The 16625-nt window shown below is 38.4% G+C and overlaps 2 protein-coding genes across 2 annotated transcripts; both read right to left on the bottom strand.

The window, feature by feature from the left end:
* Window positions 1-541: 541 nt before the first annotated feature.
* On the bottom strand, window positions 542-15454 carry si:ch211-125o16.4 (neuroblast differentiation-associated protein AHNAK). Its single transcript, XM_027176629.2, has 5 exons — window positions 15329-15454; window positions 5681-5736; window positions 5489-5567; window positions 5222-5355; window positions 542-5080 (listed from the first exon to the last, which is right to left on the bottom strand). Exons 2-5 carry the CDS (start codon window positions 5681-5683, stop codon window positions 1076-1078), a joined length of 4221 nt encoding a protein of 1406 aa, XP_027032430.2. The 5' UTR covers window positions 5684-5736; window positions 15329-15454; the 3' UTR covers window positions 542-1075.
* Window positions 13412-14005, bottom strand: LOC125145976 (octapeptide-repeat protein T2-like). The gene has a single exon (XM_047821140.1). It carries the CDS (start codon window positions 14003-14005, stop codon window positions 13412-13414), a length of 594 nt encoding a protein of 197 aa, XP_047677096.1.
* Window positions 15455-16625: the final 1171 nt, after the last annotated feature.

Here is a 16625-nt window from a genome sequence, read left to right as displayed (position 1 = left end):
GACCCGGACCGTGCTGACAGGATAAAAGCTAACGTCATGGAGAATTTCATGATCATCACAATCATCAGTTTGACTTTCGTAATCTTTTATATTTTGAAACACTTTAATATGTAAACGGGTTCCAGACCTTAGATAATGTTTTGGAAAATAATAGAAATAATCATTATCGGTATGGAGTGAAGTGTAACTCCATTACTCGACATAATAGTTGTGTAAAATTGTCCTTTGGTGTCATTTGAATCGCACTTAACCCTGATTTTTGTTTTGTTTTGTTTTTAACTCAAAAGTCAAGTCAGAAATTCTCGCTACGATCCTCTCAGCTTTACGACAACGAGACTGTCGTACACATGGGCCGCGTTGTGTGTGTTTGTATATTTACAGGTGTGTTTCAATTTTCATAAATAAATGTGCTGTTTCATATTAGAGTCTTGTTGTTGTGACTTGAAAGCAAAAATTGCTCTTTAAAGTGAACTGAAATAGAAACATGGTCATGCGGTGAGGAGAGAATAATGAACAGAAATTCACCTTAAAATTAATTTATTGAAAACATTATATAGTGGTGAATCTGTGAATGTTTTACAGTTAAAGAAGAGGGAGGTTTGTTACAAACAAAGTCTTATATCATTGTAAATAAACAGGATTTCGCCCCATCGATGACAATTTCGATAAACAATATGTGTTAAGTAATTTAAGATCAAAATTCTATCAGTTTGAATTGCACACAAAGTGGTTTATATTGTAAATAAAATGGAAAACGTTTTCCTTCGTATCATAATTCTTGTAACTATATAATAAAGTGGCACTTTATACAAAATAATTAGAGGTTTTGTAATTAGTTATTGCATCTTACAATATATTAAACTTCACCCATGTAAATACAAAATTTTAAAAAAATCTTTAATTTTTACATAATTCTGTAAAGTCTTCTGCTCGTAAACAATTTCTTTAGATTTATGTCAAGTGATAGCATATAGAAAAAAAAACTGCCATAATAATAATAATAATATAAACAAACGAAAAAATAAAATAATAATTTTATCATTTTAGAGGGTTAAAGTTTTAAGAAGCCTTGAAGCTAATCTTCTGCATCTGAACTGGTGGTCAACCCAAGCATGTTGTTGAGACTCAGAGAAAGTTTCTTTTCCTTGCTGTGTGAGTTCACCACAGGATAGTCCTTGTCTGTGTCAGGACTTGTTACTTTAAACGTTCCTCGTTTCACTTTTGTAGAATTGTCCGGGAGGTCGACGTTGCTGCTGGAAGCCGCTGCGAGATCGCTGGTGGAGCGTGCTGCAAACAGTCGGAGCCTTTCTTTAATGTCAATCGTTTGTGTATGTCCGTTGGAGTCGAGAGTTCCTGTGGAAGATTTCCACCCACCTTTGATCCTTGGAAGGGTGGGAACTGAGAAGGTCCCAGACCGTGGTTCTACTTTAGTGGTTTGGGTGTTCAGGACAACATCTTCAGTAGGTTCTTGCAGGGGTTCATCAAATCTGCTGTTGGGAAGTCGGTGTGTTTTAAACATGGGTAAACTTTTTGGAAGGTTCATATCTGCATCAGCACCGATCGCACCGTCATCGATGTGTGCATCGACGGTATCTATCGTTGCTCCTATGGATCCGTTATTCGACCGTTTGAAAGGCCACTTAAATTTACTCTTAGTCCCATCAACATTGATATCTGGAGATTCGACATTAACCTCTGCTTTGGGGGAGTTCAGACTGACATTAGGACTCTCAACTTTGGGGGCTGACAAGCTAACATCTGGTCCATCAAAATCAGGTGATTTTACTTTTGGACCAGAAAAATTAAACCGTTTCATTGTTGGAAATTTGATCTTTCCTTTAGAGGCATCTACATCAACATGGGGACTTTTCAGATCAGCTGTAGGCAGGTTCACACTGGCATTTGGAGCTTTAAGGTCTGCATCAATTGTTGGGGCTGACATGCTGAGGTCTGCATTTTTGACTGAGGCGTTGACATCGATTTCTGGTGTCTTTACTTTAGGACCAGTTATACCAGTTTTGGGTTTTTTGAGATTGAATAATTTAAACTTTCCAGATGGGGCCTCTAATTCTGGAGTCTTAACATCCACATCAGGAACCTTAACATCAGCTTTTGGTAATTTCACATCAACATCGGGTCCACTGAACTTAGCATCTGGTAGATGTAGGTCAACATCTGGTTTGTGGAGTTCTCCATCAATCTTAGGAAAAGAAGCATCCAGATCTGCGTTCAGGTTAGGCTCATTAATGTTTCGACCAGAGAGGTTGAATTTGGGCATCTTCAGATTAGGCATCTTTAATTTTCCAGAAGGTGCTTCAATGTTGGCATCCGGGACCTTCAGATCTACATCGGGGCCTTGAAGGCGTCCCTTTGGCAAGTTCAGGTCTACATCTGGACTAGAAAGATCAACCTTTGGTGCTCTAAGGTTAAGATCAGGTCCTTTGAGATCTGCTTTAGGTAGATCCATGTCTATGTTTGGTGCATTCAGGTCTGCATCTATATTTGATCCTTTGACCTTTGGTCCAGAGAGGCTGAATTTGGGAATCTTCAGGTTAGGCATCTTTAATTTTCCAGAAGGTGCTTCAATGTTGGCATCCGGGGCCCTCAGATCTACATCGGGGCCTTGAAGACTTCCCTTAGGCAAGTTCAGGTCTACATCTGGACTAGAAAGATCAACCTTTGGTGCACTAAGGTTAAGATCAGGTCCTTTGAGATCTGCTTTAGGTAGATCCATGTCTATGTTTGGTGCATTCAGGTCTGCATCTATATTTGGCCCTTTGACATTTGGTCCAGAGAGGCTGAATTTGGGCATCTTCAGGTTAGGCATCTTTAATTTTCCAGAAGGTGCTTCAATGTTGGCATCCGGGGCCCTCAGATCTACATCGGGGCCTTGAAGGCGTCCCTTTGGCAAGTTCAGGTCTACATCTGGACTAGAAAGATCCACCTTTGGTGCACTAAGGTTAAGATCAGGTCCTCTGATATCTGCTTTAGGTAGATCCATGTCTATGTTTGGTGCATTTAGGTCTACATCAGCATTTGGTCCTTTGACCTTTGGTCCAGAGAGGCTGAATTTGGGCATCTTCAGGTTAGGCATCTTTAATTTTCCAGAAGGTGCTTCAATGTTGGCATCTGGGACCTTCAGATCTACATCGGGGCCTTGAAGGCGTCCCTTTGGCAAGTTCAGGTCTACATCTGGACTAGAAAGATCAACCTTTGGTGCACTAAGGTTAAGATCAGGTCCTCTGAGATCTGCTTTAGGTAGATCCAGGTCTATGTTTGGTGCATTCAGGTCTGCATCCATATTTGGTCCTTTGGCCTTTGGTACAGAGAGGTTGAATTTTGGCATCTTGAAGTGTGGCACTTTTAATTTTCCAGAAGGTGCATCAATGTTTGCATCTGGGACCTTCAGATCTACATCGGGGCCTTGAAGACTTCCCTTTGGCAAGTTCAGGTCTACATCTGGACTAGAAAGATCAACCTTTGGTGCACTGAAGTTAAGATCAGGTCCTTTCATGTCTGCTTTAGGTAGATCCATGTCTATGTTTGGTGCATTTAGGTCTACATCAGCATTTGGTCCTTTGACCTTTGGTGAAGAGAGGTTAAATTTAGGCATCTTGAAGTGTGGCATCTTTAATTTTCCAGATGGTGCATCAACATTAGGGGCATTTAGATCCACATTAGGGCACTGGATTTCTCCTGTTGGTAGGTTCAGATCTGGAGCAGTGAGGTTGAGATCTGGTGATTTTGCATGAAGGTTAAGATTTGGATTCTTCAGCTCAGCTTTGGGCAATTCTACATCTGGACCCACCAGAGAACCATCAATCTTGGGTGCTTTTAGGTCCAGATTAGGCCCTTTGAGCTCACCTGATGGTATTTTCACATCTACATCTGGTGCTTGCAGATTTGAATTAACATTTGGTCCTTTTACTCTTGGGGCAGTGAGACTAAATTTAGGCTTCTTAATATTTGGCTTTTTGAGTTTTGCAGATGGGGCATCAATTGTGGGAGTTTCCAGGTTCACATCTCCATTGACATCAACATCTGGGACATTAAGATCAGCATCTACATTTGGTCCTTTTACTTTTGCCCTGGGGGCAGTAAATTTGGGCAACTTGGGTAGCTTGAATTTAGCAGCTGGAGCTTCAGCATCAATTTTAGGAGCTTTCATGTCTACGCCCGGAGTGTTAATGTTTAGGCCTGTTTTACCAAAATCACCTTCTACTTTTGGTGCAGAGAGTTTGAGATCTGGTGCTTTGGCATCTATGGTTGGTCCTTCAAGTTTAGTTTTGGGCAGGTTCACACCTACATCCATGTCTGGTCTCTTAATGTCAGCATCAAGATTGGGCCCTTCAACCTTTGGTTTGGTTAAGTTGAACTTTGGTAGCTTGAGAGTAGGGAACTTGGATTTTGCAGAAGGTGCACCAACATTTACCTTTGGAGCGTTAATATCAACATCGGGGCCATCAATATCAACATTTCCTGCATTGATGTCTGCATTCACTTTGGGTGCTGTCATATTGAGGTCTGGAGTATTCAGATCTGCATCAATGTCTCCCAACTGGCCTTTCACATTTCCTTTGGGTTTCTTGAATTTAGGCCATTTAATTTTGGAACTTCCTTCAATATCAGCATCTGGGAGATCTGCGTTAAGATTCGGGCCTTTCAGTGCAGCATTTGGCAAATTCACATCAGGTTCAATCTGGTCTAAATGGAGGGAACTGCCCTGAAATTTTGGCATCTGGAACTTAGGCATTGTTGAGCACAGTACTGGCGTCTTGAGATCTGCATCAACCTCTGGAGTGTTCAGTGTTGGAGAAGAGATGCTGCCATCTAGATTAGCACCTTTAAGTTTTGGCCCTTTCATGCCAATGGTTGGCATGGTGAACTTGCCCTTGTCCCCGACTGTCAGCTCTGGTGTGGAACCGTTCAGATGCATCTGCGAAAGTTCTCCATTCACTGATGGAGCTTTGAGGTCACCTTTAAAACCAGGGAGACTTAAATTCCCATTCAACCCATGGATGCCAGCAGATGGGGCTTGAGGGTTTGGAGTGTCACCCTTCAAAAATAAATCACCAAATCTCTGTGGAAAGGAAATGAAAGAAAAGTCAAAAATGCATTGCAGTATATCATCAGTATATTTAGAAACCAGTTCAAACTGAACGTTCAACGTTAAACAATTGTGTTTTGTGTAATAATTATTTATTTATAAGACTTTTCTTACCAATCCGGCATTTGCGCTATGTTTAGTCTTAATTTCAAGGTTCTCATCATAAGTATGAAGGATCTGGAGTAATTTTGATGCTTGATCTTTACTGAGGTGACCCAAGTGAACAACCGCACAGTCGATCTTCTCATCTATCAGAGGAAAATATGAGTGGTTAGTAATCATTTTTGTAACAATGAACAATCAAATTGTTTCCTTGTAGCTTTCGGTAAGCTCAAACCGGTTCCTCGTGAGTTCACAATAAACCCGAAGCGTGATCATTACCTTGCATTAAGTTGATTGCAGGTTCTTGGATTCCCACGTTAAACACATCGCTGCGTGTCGAGGTCCCTATTTCCCCGTTCTGAAACGATCGTTAATAGAACACAGGATTATTTCTATATGTCTAAAGTAACATTGTCAAACCAACATATTCACATTGAGTCAACTGACTGAGTCACCGTGACCGAAACTCACCATTATCTCTTAACTATGTCTACAGCTGCATATCACCAAAAAAAGGTCCCTGTAATCTGTCAAGACAAAATGGCAGAAAATCGACTTTAATTAGAAGGTGCACAGACATAACTACTTATTCACCTGGAATTCAGAGTCAAGTGTTTTCTGCTTTTGGACATTTCTCTCTGTATAACTTTCCCTGCTGTCATGTGCCTTATTCGCACTCGCACGCCTAGCACGCTTTCGACCCAGTGCATGGTGTCATTAGTGTTCAGAAATGTTGCACAACCAGTTAAAAATAAAGAAATATGTCCTCGTGTGCATGTGCTGCTTTTCACCCTGACGAGTCCCTTTAAAGAAGAAATGTGTTTGAGTCACGAGTCACATTCTTTTTGTTTACTTCTCATGGAAGCGTATATATTTTAATTAGTAAAACCGATCACTCGTATGTGCGAGCGTCCTTGGTAATAAAGCTCCTTCTGAGTCTGGTTCTTAAACTAAAAGAGTAAAAGATGACAACATCGGCGTGTCGAGTCCAACCGGAGCGACGGAGCGAGCTAAAGTGTCTTAACACTAATAAAAATCTGATTAAAAGTCTGATAAAATATTTAGAGTTTCAGTTCTTGGCTTACGTTAATCCTGCGTTCTGCAAACAGTTGTATTGTTGTGTTGTTTATTTAATGGAGTTCATTATTTAAAGGTTTTCTGTTTAATTACGAGCTCGATTCTTTCTACATCTAAATTAATCCTGAAGTGATAACTTCTAACGTCAGTAAGAACGTCAGTGAACTTTTATGCTTCACTGAAATGTTTTTAATACGTTGCAATTTCACTTAAAATATCTGCTAATAACCTTCATAACATTCATTTAAAAATAAATACTATTTGATTGTTTTGAATGTGTATGAGTGTGTATATATGTGTGTATGCATTTGTGTATGTGTATGAGTGCATATATAAATATATATGTGTGTGTGTGTGTGTGTGTGTGTGTGTGTGTGTGTGTGTGTGTGTATGTGTGTGTGTATGTGTGTGTATAAGTGTATGTTTATGTGTGTATGTGTATATGAGTGTGTATAAGTGTGTAAAAGTGTGTGTATGTGTATGTTTATGTGTGTATAAGTGTGTATGAGTGTATAAGTGTGTGTGTGTGTATGAGTGTATGTGTGTATAAGTGTATGTGTGTATGAGTGTGTATGAGTGTGTGTATGTGTATGTTTATGTGTTTATAAGTGTGTATGAGTGTGTAAATGTGTGTGTATGTGTATGTTTGTGTTTATAAGTGTATGTGTGTATAAGTGTGTATAAGTGTGTGTATAAGTGTGTAAATGTGTGTGTATGTGTATGTTTATGTGTGTATAAGTGTGTATGAGTGTGTATGAGTGTGTATGAGTGTATGTGTATAAGTGTATGTGTGTATGAGTGTATGTGTATGTTTATGTGTGTATACGTTCAATTCAATTCAGGTTTATTTGTATAGCGCTTTTTACAACAGACATTGTCTCAGAGCAGCTTTACAGAACATAAACATAGAGCAGAAGGTAAACATAAGGAATAATATAAAAATTAATATTAGATATATTTAAATGTGTTTGTATTTATCTCCAAATGAGGATATGTGTTGTTTATGAGTGTCCTTATGAGAGTGTATGTGTGTATGTGTGTATAAGTGTGTTTAAGTGTGTTTATGTGTGTATAAGTGAGGTTTATGTGTGTATAAATGTGTGTATAAGTGTGTATAAGTGTGTTTGTGTGTATAAGTGTGTTTATGCGTGTATGTGTGTATAAGTGTGTTTATGTGTGTATAAGTGTGTATAAGTGTGTTTATGTATGTATAAGTGTCTGTATGTGTGTGTGTGTTTATGTGTGTATAAGTGTGTTTATGTGTGTATAAGTGTATAAGTGTGTTTAAGTGTGTATAAGTGTGTATAAGTGTGTTTATGTGTGTATAAGTGTGTATAAGTGTGTTTATGTGTGTATAAGTGTGTTTATGCGTGTATGTGTGTATAAGTGTGTTTATGTGTGTATAAGTGTGTATAAGTGTGTATATGTATGTATAAGTGTCTGTATGTGTGTGTGTGTTTATGTGTGTATAAGTGTGTTTATGTGTGTATAAGTGTATAAGTGTGTTTAAGTGTGTATAAGTGTGTATAAGTGTGTTTATGAGTGTATAAGTGTTTGTATAAGTGTGTATAAGTGTGTTTATGTGTGTATAAGTGTGTTTATGCGTGTATGTGTGTATAAGTGTGTTTATGTGTGTATAAGTGTGTATAAGTGTGTTTATGTGTGTATAAGTGTGTTTATGTGTGTATGCGTGTATAAGTGTGTTTGTGTGTTTAAGTGTGTTTATGCGTGTATGTGTGTATAAGTGTGTTTATGTGTGTATAAGTGTGTATAAGTGTGTTTATGTGTGTATAAGTGTGTTTATGTGTGTATGCATGTATAAGTGTGTTTATGTGTGTTTAAGTGTGTTTATGCGTGTATGTGTGTGTATAAGTGTGTTTATGTGTGTATAAGTGTGTTTATGTGTCTAAGTGTGTATAAGTGTGTTTATGTGTGTATAAGTGTGTGTATGTGTGTATAAGTGTGTTTATGTGTGTTTAAGTGTGTTTATGCGTGTATGTGTGTGTATAAGTGTGTTTATGTGTGTATAAGTGTGTTTATGTGTCTATAAGTGTGTATAAGTGTGTTTATGTGTGTATAAGTGTGTGTATGTGTGTATAAGTGTGTGTATGCGTGTATAAGTGTGTTTATGTGTGTTTAAGTGTGTTTATGCGTGTATGTGTGTGTATAAGTGTGTTTATGTGTGTATAAGTGTGTTTATGCGTGTATGTGTGTATAAGTGTGTTTATGTGTGTATAAGTGTGTATAAGTGTGTTTATGTATGTATAAGTGTCTGTATGTGTGTGTGTGTTTATGTGTGTATAAGTGTGTTTATGTGTGTATAAGTGTGTATAAGTGTGTTTATGTGTGTATAAGTGTGTTTATGTGTGTATGCGTGTATAAGTGTGTTTGTGTGTTTAAGTGTGTTTATGCGTGTATGTGTGTATAAGTGTGTTTATGTGTGTATAAGTGTGTATAAGTGTGTTTATGTGTGTATAAGTGTGTTTATGTGTGTATATGTGTGTTTAAGTGTGTTTATGCGTGTATGTGTGTGTATAAGTGTGTTTATGTGTGTATAAGTGTGTTTATGTGTCTATAAGTGTGTATAAGTGTGTTTATGTGTGTATAAGTGTGTGTATGCGTGTATAAGTGTGTTTATGTGTGTTTAAGTGTGTTTATGCGTGTATGTGTGTGTATAAGTGTGTTTATGTGTGTATAAGTGTGTTTATGTGTCTATAAGTGTGTATAAGTGTGTTTATGTGTGTATAAGTGTGTGTATGTGTGTATAAGTGTGTTTATGTGTGTATAAGTGTGTATAAGTGTGTATAAGTGTGTTTATGTGTGTATAAGTGTGTTTGTGTGTATAAGTGTGTTTATGCGTGTATGTGTGTATAAGTGTGTTTATGCGTGTATGTGTGTATAAGTGTGTATAAGTGTGTTTATGCGTGTATGTGTGTATAAGTGTGTTTATGCGTGTGTGTGTGTGTATAAGTGTGTTTATGCGTGTATGTGTGTATAAGTGTGTTTATGTGTGTATAAGTGTGTTTATGTGTGTATAAGTGTGTATAAGTGTGTTTAAGCGTGTATGTGTGTATAAGTGTGTATAAGTGTGTTTATGCGTGTATGTGTGTATAAGTGTGTATAAGTGTGTTTATGTGTGTATAAGTGTGTATATGTGTCTGTATGTGTGTATAAGTGTGTTTATGCGTGTATGTGTGTATAAGTGTGTTTGTGTGTATAAGTGTGTTTATGCGTGTATGTGTGTATAAGTGTGTTTATGCGTGTATGTGTGTATAAGTGTGTATAAGTGTGTTTATGCGTGTATGTGTGTATAAGTGTGTTTATGCGTGTGTGTGTGTGTATAAGTGTGTTTATGCGTGTATGTGTGTATAAGTGTGTTTATGTGTGTATAAGTGTGTATAAGTGTGTTTAAGCGTGTATGTGTGTATAAGTGTGTTTATGCGTGTATGTGTGTATAAGTGTGTTTATGTGTGTATAAGTGTGTTTATGCGTGTATGTGTGTATAAGTGTGTATAAGTGTGTTTATGTGTGTATGTGTGTGTAGTGTGTGTATAAGTGTGTATAAGTGTGTTTATGTGTGTCTGTATGTGTGTATGAGTGTGTATGTGTGTATGAGTGTGTCTGTATGTGTTTTATGAGTGTATGAGTGTGTGTATGCGTGTATGAGTGTTTATGTGTGTGAGTGTGTGTGTGTATGTGTGTGTATGAGTGTTGGAGTGTGTGTATGCGTGTATGTGTGTGTGTGTATGTGTGTGTGTATGTGTATGAGTGTGTATCAGTGTGTCTGTATGTGTGTATGAGTGTGTATTAGTGTGTCTGTATGTGTGTATGAGTGTGTATCAGTGTGTGTGTATGAGTGTGTCTGTATTTGTGTATGTGTATGAGTGTGTATGTGTCTGTATGTGTGTATGAGTGTGTATGTGTGTATGAGTGTGTATTAGTGTGTCTGTATGTGTGTATGGGTGTGTCTGTATTTGTGTATGTGTATGAGTGTGTATGTGTCTGTATGTGTGTATGAGTGTGTATGTGTCTGTATGTGTGTATGAGTGTGTATTAGTGTGTCTGTATGTGTGTATGAGTGTGTATCAGTGTGTGTGTATGTGTGTATGAGTGTGTCTGTATTTGTGTATGTGTATGAGTGTGTATGTGTCTGTATGTGTGTATGAGTGTGTATTAGTGTGTTTGTATGTGTGTATGGGTGTGTCTGTATGTGTGAATGTGTATGAGTGTGTCTGTATGTGTGTATGTGTGTATGAGTGTGTATTAGTGTGTCTGTATGTGTTTATGAGTGTGTATTAGTGTGTGTGTATGTGTGTATGGGTGTGTCTGTATGTGTGAATGTGTATGAGTGTGTATGAGTGTGTCTGTATGTGTGTATGTGTGTATGAGTGTGTATGAGTGTGTCTGTATGTGTGTATGTGCATGAGTGTGTATGAGTGTGTCTGTATGGGTGTATGTGTATGGGTGTATGTGTATGAGTGTGTATGAGTGTGTCTGTATGTGTGTATGTGCATGAGTGTGTATGAGTGTGTCTGTATGGGTGTATGTGTATGGGTGTATGTGTATGAGTGTGTATGAGTGTGTATGTGTATGAGTGTGTATGAGTGTGTATGTGTGTATGTGTGTATGAGTGTGTCTGTATGTGTGTATGTGTATGAGTGTGTATGAGTGTGTCTGTATGTGTGTATGTGCATGAGTGTGTATGAGTGTGTCTGTATGGGTGTATGTGTATGGGTGTATGTGTATGAGTGTGTATGAGTGTGTATGTGTGTATGAGTGTGTCTGTATGTGTGTATGTGTATGAGTGTGTATGAGTGTGTCTGTATGTGTGTATGTGTATGAGTGTGTATTAGTGTGTGTATGTGTGTATGAGTGTGTCTGTATGTGTGTATGAGTGTGTATTAGTGTGTGTATGTGTGTATGAGTGTGTCTGTATGTGTGTATGAGTGTTTATGAGTGTGTATTAGTGTGTGTATATGTGTGTATGAGTGTGTATTAGTGTCTATCATTACAGAGTACTGTACAAAGCTGTGTGTTCTGATCGTGACCATTTGACCTTTTATGGTCGTGTGTTTATTAATGACATCATCAGTGTTACGTTTCTGTTCCCTTTAGTTGTTCCGTATTAAAACGTTTGCTCCGTCTTTAGGAAGTGAACATTGTGTTTGTTGGATGTTTGGATGATAAAGACAATCAGACCATTGATTTTTGGAGGACGTTTAGAGATACAGACCACTCAGCTACCTGTTTGTAACACCAGCTCACACTTCATGGGATTTTTATGCAATTCATAAGAAATGTGACTTCTTTACATTTAATATTAATGTTTGCAATAACAGCTGACGAGTCACTTGTTGTGTGTGGGCGTGGCCTGTCCAGTGTTTATTTTAGTTCTGATGAGAAACCTGGCACATAACGACCAATTAAATAAAGAACTAATCAGATAGAAGTTAACTGGACCTGCTACATTCACTCAGCAGAGACACCAGAGACACTGGAGACACCGGAGACACCAGAGATACCAGAGATAACGGAGACACCGGAGATACCAAAGGACACGGGAGACACCGGAGATAGAAGAGACACCAGAGTCATGGGAGACACCAGAGATACCAGAGACACAGGAGACACCAGAGAAACCAGAGAAACATGAGTCACCAGAGATACCAGAGACACCAGAGATACCAGAGACACTGGAGATACCAGAGACACGTGAGACACCGGAGAAAGCAGAGACACGTGAGACACCTTAGATACCGGAGATACCAGAGACACTGGAGATACCAGAGACATCAGAGACTGTGTAGTGACTATGTAGTGTCTCATCTGACCTTCATTAAATGTCAGAGAAATTTCAGAGGAATTCTGCAGTGGATTATAAAAATAAAGCTGCACAACACAAACAGCCATTAAAGACCTAGCTGACTTAGATAACAGTCATTATCTCTGTGTGTGTGTGTGTGTGTGTGTGTGTGTGTGTGTGTGTGTGTGTGTGTGTGTGTGTGTGTGTGTGTGTGTGTGTGTTTAGGTGTGTGTTTAGGTGTGTGTGCGTGTGTGTGTTTAGGTGTATGTGTGTGTATTTAGGTGTGTGCGCACGTGTGTGTGTGTGTGTGTGTGTGTGTGTGCATGTGTGCTTGTGTGTGTGTGAGTGAGTGTGTGTGTGTGTGTGTGTGTGTGTGTGTGTGTGTGTGAGTGTGTTGTTTAGGTGTGTGTGCGTGTGTGCTTGTGTGTGTGTGTGAGTGAGTGTGTGTGTGTGTGTGTGTGTGTGTGTGTGTGTGTGTGTGTGTGTGTGTGTGTGTGTGTGTGTGTGTGTGTGTGTGTGATACACCAGCTCATGTCACTGGAATGTAAAGCATGGTGTTGGGGTAAAAGGTGTAAAACTCGTCGGTTCAGATGAGTGACCCTGCTGCATACTACTACTACACACACACACACACACACACACACACACACACACACACATGCACATTTGGTCTCACTTCTCTTCATCTATTCCATTGAGTCTAGTTATATTCATGAGCTGATTTACATCTCATTAACTGGGCGTGGCTAACAATAGTCCCTTTGTTCTTAATATAACATTCATTTAAATAAAGTTCTTTAATTCTTTAGAAAACTCCTGTTTCTTTTAGCTTCACTGCAGGACTGGAGCTGTGTAAAGTAATATTTATTACAGTAATATTTATTACAGTAATATTTATTAAAGGAATATTTATTAAATTAATATTTATTAAATGAATATTTATTAAAGTAATATTTATTACAGTAATATTTATTACAGTAATATTTATTACAGTAATATTTATTAAAGTAATATTTATTAAAGTAATATTTATTACAGTAATATTTATTACAGTAACATTTATTACAGTAATATTTATTACAGTAACATTTATTACAGTAATATTTATTAAGTAATATTTATTACAGTAATATTTATTAAAGTAATATTTATTCACAGTAATATTTATTACAGTAATATTATTAAAGTATATTTATTACAGTAATATTCTATTACAGTACTATTTATAGTAATATTTATTACAGTAATATTTATTACAGTCTATTTATTCAAGTACTATTTATTCAATTAATATTTATTAACGGCCATATTGTCGTCCCGTCCTATTTCTTCCCGGCCTCTTTCTTCCCGTCCTCTTTCTTCCCGTCCTCTTTCTTCCCGTCCTCTTTCTTCCCTTCCTCTTTCTTCCGGCCTCTTTCTTCCCGTCCTCTTTCTTCCCGTCCTCTTTCTACCCGTCCTCTTTCCTTCCTTCCTCTTTCTTCCCGGCCTCTTTCTTCCCGTCCTCTTTCTTCCCGTCCTCTTGTCTTCCCGTCTCTTTCTGCCGTCCTCTTTCTTCCCGTACTCTTTCTTCCCGGCCTCTTTCTTCCCGTCCTCTTTCTTCCGGCCTCTTTCTTCCCGGCCTCTTTCTTCCCGGCCTCTTTCTGCCGTCCTCTTTCTTCACGTCCTCTTCTTCCCTTCCTCTTTCTGCCGTCCTCTTTCTTCCACGTCCTCTTTCTTCCCGTCCTCTTTCTTCCCGCCTCTTTCTGCCGGCCTCTTTCTTCCCGTCCTCTTTCTTCCGTCTTCTTCCTGTCCTCTTTTCTTCCCCTCCTCTTTTTCCCGTCCCTCTTTCTTCCCACTCTTTCTTCCCGTCCCCTTTCTTCCCGTCCCCTTTCTTCCCGTCCGTCTTTTCTTCCCTTCCCACTTACTTCTCCCTTCATCTTTCTTCCTTCCCCTTTCTTCCCTTCCTCTTTATTAAGTAATATTTATTACAGTAATATTTATTAAAGTAATATTTATTAAGTAAGAGATTTACACTTGACTGCAGCTGGGTTTAAAGCTCAGTAACTGGAGGTTTAACCCCTCGCTCTCCATCACAGACAAAACACAACTCACTTTACCCTTTTTCAGGCACAAAACTTCTCTGTGTAACACTAACACTGTAACACTATAACACTGTAACACTAACACTGTAACACTAACACTGTAACACTGTAACACTAACACTGTAACACTAACACTGTAACACTATAACACTAACACTGTAACACTATAACACTGTAACACTAACACTATAACACTAACACTGTAACACTAACACTGTAACACTATAACACTAACACTGTAACACTAACACTGTAACACTATAACACTGTAACACTAACACTGTAACACTAACACTGTAACACTATAACACTAACACTGTAACACTAACACTGTAACACTATAACACTAACACTGTAACACTAACACTGTAACACTAACACTGTAACACTAACACTGTAACACTATAACACTGTAACACTAACACTGTAACACTAACACTGTAACACTGTAACACTAACACTGTAACACTAACACTGTAACACTATAACACTGTAACACTAACACTGTAACACTGTAACACTAACACTGTAACACTATAACACTGTAACACTATAACACTGTAACACTAACACTGTAACACTAACACTGTAACACTAACACTGTAACACTATAACACTAACACTAACACTGTAACACTATAACACTAACACTGTAACACTAACACTGTAACACTATAACACTAACACTAACACTGTAACACTAACACTGTAACACTATAACACTAACACTAACACTGTAACACTAACACTGTAACACTATAACACTAACACTAACACTGTAACACTATAACACTAACACTAACACTATAACACTAACACTATAACACTAACACTGTAACACTTTAACACTTTAACTGAGCGACGTTGCCACAGTGTGAAACACCAACACAGAGAGGGAAATGTCACATCAGTAAGCAGCAGCAGCTGCAGCTAACAACAGTAAGCTGAATTTATCTGGTGTCTTTCTTACAGTTCACATCCTACAGTAATAAATCACTGCTCTATTAATCTACGTCTTATCATTTAAATAAAAACTTTGATAAAAATGTTTAATGATTAATGTTCCTGCATTTGGTAGAGTTTAAATGTGAAGTAAATGTAAATAAAATGTGTGTGTGTGTGTGTGTGTGTGTGTAAGAGAGTGAGAGAGAGTCTGACCTGCTGATGATGCTGAAGTGAGAAGCTTCCACTCTTTAGATGTTCACTCACTTAAACTCAGACTGGATCTGATTCCTCCTTCACTCGCTCAGTCACTAATAGAGCCGCGGAATGAAACACAGAACTGAGCAACAGAACAGGTTCTGCAGGATGTGCACACACACACACACACACACACACACACACACACACACACATACACCGAAACCTGAGAGACAGAGAGACTTTAGAAGGTTTACTAAAATCACACTTATGAATATATTATTCATAAATGACATTCTCCAGACTTTAGAACCTTTCAGTTTTCCGATTCTCCAGAAATCCATTACGGATACGGATACAGTCTCATCACACAAGCAGAACCCATTTAAGGGGCTAATAACCCTTGAATAACACAGAATATAGAGACCTATAACAGAGAACCTTCTCAGTAGTGAGTAACAGAACCCTAACTGATTACAAAGAACTTAGGGTTAGGGTTTGTGTGTGTTTGGGGGGGGTGGTGGTTATGTTTGTGTGTGTGTGTATGTGGGTTTATGTTTGTGTGTGTGTGGGGGGGTTATGTGTGTGTGAAGTGGAGAAGTGTTGTGTTGTGATGTTTTTGTTGTTCAGATCTAGAACCCAGAGTCAGTAGTTTAACCTTTCGAGGTTCTTTAAGGGATTTCAGTGTGATGAAGGGATAAATAAAGGATAAATAAAGGATAAATAAAGGATAAATCAGGTTTGTAGCATCTCTGCTCGCTCAGATAATCTGAGCATTGTAGTGAGTGTGTAGTGAGATTTATTTAGAAATGTAACTGATTTACATGTTTATTAAAAATGAAAATATTTCAGAAACCGTTCAATTTATTTCATCTAATTCATAATTTATAATAGGGTGGCACGGTGACTTAGTGGTTATCACACCTCCAGGGTCGGGGGTTCGATTCCCACCTCCGCCTTGTGTGTGCGGAGTTTGCATGTTCTCCCCGTGCCTCGGGGGTTTCCTCCGGGTACTCCGGTTTCCTCCCCCGGTCCAAAGACATGCATGGTAGGTTGATTGGCATCTCTGGAAAATTGTCTGTAGTGTGTGAGTGTGTGAGTGAATGAGAGTGTGTGTGTGTGCCCTGTGATGGGTTGGCACTCCGTCCAGGGTGTATCCTGCCTCGATGCCCGATGACGCCTGAGATAGGCACAGGCTCCCCGTGACCCGAGAAGTTCGGATAAGCGGTAGAAGATGAAGGAATGAATAATTTATAATATATTATAATCTAAATTGTGTGTTCGTATTTATTCATTATCATGTCTTATATAATCA

Source organism: Tachysurus fulvidraco, chromosome 12 (assembly GCF_022655615.1).
Source record: "Tachysurus fulvidraco isolate hzauxx_2018 chromosome 12, HZAU_PFXX_2.0, whole genome shotgun sequence".
In the NCBI taxonomy this organism is placed as follows: Eukaryota; Metazoa; Chordata; class Actinopteri; order Siluriformes; family Bagridae; genus Tachysurus; species Tachysurus fulvidraco.
This window is presented reverse-complemented; position numbering and strand designations above follow the sequence as displayed.